Source organism: Schistocerca serialis, chromosome 6 (genome assembly GCF_023864345.2).
Source record: "Schistocerca serialis cubense isolate TAMUIC-IGC-003099 chromosome 6, iqSchSeri2.2, whole genome shotgun sequence".
Lineage (NCBI taxonomy): Eukaryota > Metazoa > Arthropoda > Insecta > Orthoptera > Acrididae > Schistocerca > Schistocerca serialis.
In genome coordinates this window covers 682,138,523-682,146,113 of record NC_064643.1, presented here as the reverse complement: position 1 = coordinate 682,146,113, position 7,591 = coordinate 682,138,523, and the positions used below count along the sequence as shown (strand labels likewise).

The 7,591-nt window shown below is 37.7% G+C and overlaps 1 protein-coding gene across 3 annotated transcripts in view; it reads right to left on the bottom strand.

Annotated features, from left to right (window-relative positions):
- Positions 1-1,891: 1,891 nt before the first annotated feature.
- Positions 1,892-7,591, bottom strand: part of LOC126484276 (enhancer of mRNA-decapping protein 3) — a 92,534-nt gene continuing 86,834 nt past the window's right edge. For all 3 annotated transcript variants that reach the window (XM_050107701.1, XM_050107700.1, XM_050107702.1), the window contains one exon: positions 1,892-2,505. In XM_050107701.1, coding sequence (XP_049963658.1) covers positions 2,165-2,505 — 341 coding nt within the window. In that variant the 3' untranslated portion in view covers positions 1,892-2,164. The remainder of the gene's footprint in view (positions 2,506-7,591) is intronic.

Sequence of the window (7,591 nt, the reverse complement as noted above, 5' to 3'; positions counted from 1 at the left end):
ACCCCAAAACTACTGATGAGCTGAAAACAACCATTCAGGAGGTCATCGACAGAATCGATGTTCTGACACTTCAGCGGATCATGTAGCATTTCGTTATTCGTCTGCGCATCATCACCAATGATGGCAGGTATATCAAACATGTCATAAGCTATATCCAAATATCTGTGGTGATGTTTACATGTTGAGTAAAGTGTGTGTACACTGAAGTTTGTATCTAATTTACGTTTTTTTTTCCATATAGTTTAATAATTGTCATCCTGTACATTCAGATAGTAGGCAACTGTGTTAAATACATTCAGATACTATAACCTCAGGCACCAAAGTATTTCTTGTTGTAAACAGTACAGGACATTCTGTTAATTGCTACCATCATTCTTTATAAATCAGGAGAAGCGAACTGTGCCATTCAGTCACTACAGCTGTCAACCATGAACAAAAGGAGATCAGTGACAGTCAGGTAAGTACAGTAACAGCAGCACTGCCAGTTCCTAATGACAGCTGTGGCATGAGAATGGGGCTGCTGCAAAATGTTCCTGAGACCCAGCAAACACGAAAATCAGGTTGCTGCTTCTGATTCCCACTTTAAGAAAATGCTTATGCTGTACGTGATATGTCTTGTCTACATAGTGTTTGTTCTATTGCATGATCTGAAGTGATAAATTTAATTTTATAATCACTATTTAAACAAACTGTTATCCTGTTTAAAAGTTCAATTCTTCAAACTGGAATACTTCAAAAGTACCTGATCATGCAAGGGACAGGCATAAATCGAGTGTGTTCCATCCTCCAGACAGCCCTCCATTACAGCACTTGATGAAAACACAGTCTGTTGTTAAAATATACACCTCTGCTACCATTATCAGATTGATTTCTTCATAAACTGAAAAATTCTGTCATCCTAGTATACATATTAGTATTACACGAGTGCTGCACAAAATACGTATTTACTAAGAGAAAAACTATTTTGGAAAAGCTCTTTTCATAATTCCAATTATGAAAGAAAATAAGATACATAAATAGGAGAACAATAAAAAGAAATTGCTCCACTTTGAGATCAGAGATTTTGTTTCTCAGATGAAAGGGAAAGAAGGGAGCCAGGGAGCAGGAAGGTTACTATTTAACATCACTTCATTGTTACTAATGATTAACGTTAATTAATGATGTTAATGTTTACGGGGCAACACACCAATATGAATGGCATCCATTTCCTGACATGTCACGCTGTAACATTATACCTCAAAACATGTGTTTTTGAGAGTGCATTAATCTTTTATTTACCACATCTTCAGATGTTTACATTTATTTGTGTGTCTTGAAAATGGTTTCTTTACTTAAATGATGTTTTACAGTAGCTGTCTTAAAACATCTGATGCAAAATTCTGCAACACCATTAGTAAAGAAACAATGTTCTTGACTTAGTCTTTAGTATCCACAAATACTATTAGCAAGCATTTTTTAAAAATGTTTATCCAAAAATACTTTTGATAACTGACTGTAGAACTATCTGAAAATGCATTCTGGATGTAGTATAATGCGAGTACCTTGCGGTGTCTCGCCCACACAAACTACTTCTGTGGGCCTGACTGAAATCAATTACGATATGGATCTGGCTTGCATTTGTCAACTTGTGTGTTAGTGTACACAACTTTATAATTGTTTTTGCCATGTAATCTTTCAACAGTGATATTTTTCTGCTGCAATTTCAGTTAGGGTTATTCCTTGAAAATGAAAGATCTACATGCAACTTCCTATTCATTTCAATAAAAACACAAATGCCAAAGTAATTTCAGTTTGATATGAAATAAAAAAACTGTTTAAATGTTGCACCTGTAGAGTATGTTACTAAAGCTCTCTCTTTGATTATCAATTACAAAAATTATATCACACAACATTCAAAATTACAATTTAAAATTTATTTGATGCAAAGATACACGTTACTTCAATGACTGGTATCCCCACACACTTCTCTCCACATCTGAAATTATTTTATCTTCCTTTTGATTAAGTGGCCCCATGAAAATGTGTAGATTTTAGAGTAATCTTATTTAAATCACAGTCTGCCAGTGTTTGATAACACCTTTTCTCTTCAAAAATGCCAAAAAACCTGATCAATGCTTTGTCATCATCAGAGAGTAGTAGTATCAACTGAAAAGAAGCATGAAGTTCATGTATCATTCACATGAAGAGGTATCACGAACTTCGGTCCAAAAGGTGATGTGTATTTGATACCAATTTCCTCAAAAACCTGTTGTGGACACCCAAGGTTACAAAGATAAAGCTTTCCATTATTTGAACTGTGAGCAAGTGGCAAAAATGGAAGCAATGAGAATTTAGTGTCAACAAATGCTGTCCCACCAGCTGGTGGATCCAGGGCAAGAACAGGAGCACGACACTCATTTGCCCACATTGCTGCAGGCATGTAGTTAACAAAGTTCCTTTCAGGTGTGCTGGACTGCTCATCCAAAAGTGCCAGAATGATTAAATCAATAGCCAGTGATGGTAAGTCTGCAATGTAAGAAAACAGTGTCAACAGAAACATGAAAGTTGGACACTCACATCAATGACGTTCACTATACTGAACAACAAAACTCTTATAGACTAATGAAATAATAATTTAAAAAAACTTAAAACTTTCACAACAGACTTTTTCTCCATTTAATCTGATGGTTAGGCAATGTTCATGTAAATAAAAAATTATGATGTGAAGCAAAATTCCTTACTTTAAACATAGTGTCAGCCTGACTGTCTTGTTACTCACAAATGATATGGCTGCCTGCTATGACAGAAATGTGTGACAAAACAATTGGGAGGTTCTTTGTTGGTGTCTTTAGAATATGGTGATTACTATACAATAGATAAATAAAAACACTGACAAGTTAACAGTAATTTGAAAAGGAGGAATATCTACTTGGTAATTGTTGAACCAACCAAATTCAGGCACAAGCATGTGCACACGTCATGAATTTAAAGCCATTTTTATTACATATTTTCACTTAAATTTGTTGCCCATGATGTTTTATGAGAGAGACTGGAATCAGACACACACAAAATACAAATATGTCATGAAATCAGAGAAACTGACCATCTCTCAAATAGCTGAGTTTGGAAACGCTGTGTTAGGGATAAAGTGAGATTAGAAAACATTTATGGATGTGTACACTGGCAAAATTTCACCACAGACTTTCTGCCTAAGTGCGTTTTGTTTTCATTCTTTGTAGTTCACAATTTTAGAAATGTAGCTTTGCACTCTTGTAGTGCCGCTGACATTTAATTTGTTCTTGTGTTATACAAACTCTCACTACATTCTCCTATTAGTCTCCCGCTACTTCCTGTGTGTAATTATATTGGTTTATGCTTGACAACATAAAATATGGCACTTACAGCAACTTTTTAATTTCTTGTAGGTAATTAAAAATATTTAATAAAACTTAAGATTAACTTTATTATGAATAAGATGGACTGTTATTAACCATAAAAATGAGACGTGAGTTGTGGACAGGCTCAACAAAAAAGCTGTTACACACTGAGCTTTCAACCAATTGCGCGAATGCGTATTGTTTTTTATTTTCTGAAGGCAGCTTTGCCTGAAAGCTCAATGTGCAATCATCTTTTTGTTGTACCTGTCTGCAACTTGATGTGTTATCTTTACAGAGAGTAGCAATGTCCTATTCATAATATGGTTGATATTCCAAATTGGACTTCTGATTGTTTGATTAAGATTAACTTTACTGTGAACAATAATTAAAGGACAAAATAGTAATATAGATAAGAACAATTCAATATGCAATTATGAACAATTGTAATACATTTGTATTCTGCAGACAGTCTCTTATTAACGAATCATGAGAGGAAGCATTTTCATGAATATAATCCAAATTTCATTTCTGGCAACTATTAAGGGAAATAAATCTGCATACACCAAACTGTCTTATTCACAGTGCATGGTGTGTAAGACTTGTATATTTTGAATGCTTTTTGGTTTCTCTCACCCAAAGCACTGTCAAGAGGGAAGTTCAGCATGACACTACCTGTATAGTAATGTAAACAATTCTCTAGTTGTGACTCTTTAAACTTTCCCAGTGGGTGTGTTGTAAATAGTCTTCACGGGTTTGCCACCGCATCACGTTGTGCAAATTCTACAATATTTCCTTGGAGAAACTGTTCGACATCTTCAGGTGGTTCAACCTTGCTCGTGGCTAGGTACGACTGACGGTATCCGCACAACGACGCCCCGTTTTTAGAACACGGGCGCATGAAGAATGCGCAGCCGCGGACATGGACATCACGCATGCGCAGTGATTTGCCATATTCAAACTCCCTCTGCCGAAAACCGCAGAGCAGCTCTCCCGCGCGTGCGCTGTACACTGCGTTTGTCAACAGTGCGACCAGACATTACTCACCAATGGCCGTAACTAGGGCAGTGCTATAAACGGGCCTGTTATCGAAGAATCCTGATTTTCACGTTGTGATTTAATAGCAGCCAATGCAGTGTTCCAGGCTGTGCTCAGTTTAAATCCTGTATCTTTGTTGATGAGATTATACGCTGTACGGATATGTATTGCTTCCTTAATGTCGCAGTCCCAGAAAGATGATGCCGGGGATAAAAGTTCCGCCTTTTCATAAATCATACCATGTCCTGTATTCAGGCAGTGTTCCGCAATTGGCGACTTTTTCGGTTGACAAAGGCGTGTATGACGCTGATGTTCATTGCAGGGTTCTTGTACTCTACAGAATGTCTGGCCTATATACGATGCCCCACATTGACAAGAAATCTTGTACACACCACATTTCCTCAGTCCAAGGTCATCCTTAACTGAACCCAAAACTGCAAAACTGAGAAACCTGTTGGCAGAATGTGTGTGTCATACATTTGTCTTTCTCCTGCAGACTGGAGAGGGATACTATAGGCCAGAGCATCAATTACATGACATTCAGAGACAGGACTAAATAAATAAATCAGACACATTAAATACTGATGGGAACATTTCTCCTTTGAAGGCAGAAAGGGAAAATGCTATAGTGTAAATAACCTGCAGAAATACCCATGGTAAGAACTCTTAATCAGTTCCTCTCCATAAAGGAAATAATGCACATAGAGTGTTGTTGTGGTCTTCAGTCCTGAGACTGGTTTGATGCAGCTCTCCATGCTACTCTATCCTGTGCAAGCTTCTTCATCTCCCAGTATCTACTACAACCTACATCCTTCTGAATCTGTTTAAAGTATTCATCTCTTGGTCTCCCTCTACGATTTTTACCCTCCACGCTGCCCTCCAATACTAAATTGGTGATCTCTCGATGCCTCACAACATGTCCTACCAACCGATCCCTTCTTCTGGTCAAGTTGTGCCACAGACTCCTCTTTTCCCCAATCCTATTCAATACCTCCTCGTTAGTTATATGATCTACCCATCCAATCTTCAGCATTCTTCTGTAGCACCACATTTCCAAAGCTTCTATTCTCTTCTTGCTCAAACTAGTTATCATCCATGTTTCACTTCCATACATGGCTACGCTCCATACAAATACTTTCAGAAACGACTTCCTTACACTTAAATCTATACTCGATGTTAACAAATTTCTCTTCCTCAGAAACGCTTTCCTTGCCATTGCCAGTCTACATTTTATATCCTCTCTACTGCGACCATCATCAGTTATTTTGCTCCCCAAGTAGCAAAACTCCTTTACTACTTTAAGTGTCTCATTTCCAAAGTTTTTATTTCTTCTCCATGGATTTTAATACCTACTCCAAATTTTTCTTTTGTTTCTTTCATGCAATATACAGATTGAATAACATCGGGGAGAGGCTACAACCCTGTCTCACTCCCTTCCCAACCACTGCCTCCCTTTCATGTCTCTCGACTCTTACAACTGCCATCTGGTTTCTGTACAAATTGTAAATAGCCCTTTGTTCCCTGTATTTTACCCCTGACACCTTCAGAATTTGAAAGAGAGTATTCCAGTCAACATTGCCAAAAGCTTTCTCTAAGTCTACAAATGCTAGGAACGTAGGTTTGCCTTTCCTTAATCTAGCTTCTAATATAAGTCATAGGGTCAGTATTGCCTCATGTGTTCCAATATTTCTACGGAATCCGAACTGATCTTCCCCGAGGACGGCTTCTACCAGTTTTTCCATTCGTCTGTAAAGAATTCGCGTTAGTATTTTGCATCCGTGACTTATTAAACTGATAGTTCAGTAATTTTCACATCTGTCAGCACCTGCTTTCTTTGAGATTGTAATTACTATATTCTTCTTGAAGTCTGAGGGTATTTCACCTGTCTCATACATCTTGCTCACCAGATGGTAGAGTTTTGTCAGGACTGGTTCTCCCAAGGCCGTCAGTAGTTCTAATGGAATGTTGTCTACTCCCAGGGCCTTGTTTCGACTCAGGTCTTTCAGTGCTCTGTCAAACTCTTCACGCAGTATCGTATCTCCCATTTCATCTTTATCTACATCCTCTTCCATTTCCATAATATTGTCCTCAAGTACGTTACCCTTGTATATACCCTCTATATCCTCCTTCCACCTTTCTGCTTTCCATTCTTTGCTTAGAACTGGGTTTCCATCTGATCTCTTGATATTCATGCAAGTGGTTCTCTTGTCTCCAAAGGTTTCTTTAATTTTTCTGTAGGCAGTATCTATCTTATCCCTAGTGAGATAGGCCTCTACATCCTTACATTTGTCCTCTAGCCGTCCCTGCTTCGCCATTTTGCACTTCCTGTCGATCTCAATAATGAGACGTTTGTAATCCTTTTTGGCATGCTTCATTTACTGCAATTTTATATTTTCTCCGTTCATCAATTAAATTCAATATGTCTTCTGTTACCCAAGGATTTCTATTAGCCCTCGTCTTTTTACCTACTTGATCCTCTGCTGCCTTCACTAGTTCATCTCTCAAAGCTACCCATTCTTCTTCTACTGTATTTCTTTCTCTCATTCCTGTCAATTGTTCCCTTATGCTCTCCTTGAAACTCTGTGCAATCTCTGGTTTAGTCAGTTTATCTAGGTCCCATCTCCTTAAATTCCCACCTTTTTGCAGTTTCTTCAGTTTTAATCTACAGTTCATAACCAATAGATTGTGGTCAGAGTCCACATCTGCCCCTGGAAATGTTTTACAATTTAAAACCTGGTTCCTAAATCTCTGTCTTACCACTATATAATCTATCTGAAACCTGTCAGTATCTCCAGGCTTCTTCCATGTATACAACCTACTTTTTTGACTCTTGAACCAAGTGTTAGCTATGATTAAGTTGCGCTCTGTGCAAAATTCTACTAGGCGGCTTCCTCTTTCATTTCTTAGCCCCAATCCATATTCACCTACTACGTTTCCTTCTCTCCCTTTTCCTACTACCAAATTCCAGTCACCCATGACTATTAAATTTTCATCTCCCTTCACTATTTGAATAATTTCATCATACATTTCTTCAATTTCTTCCGTCATCTGCAGAGCTAGTTGGCATATAAACTTGTACTACTGTAGTAGGTGTGGGCTTCGTGTCCATCTTGGCCACAATATTGTGTTCACTATGCTGTTTGTAATAGCTTACCCGCACTCCTATTTTTTTATTCATTATTAAACCTACTCCTGCATTA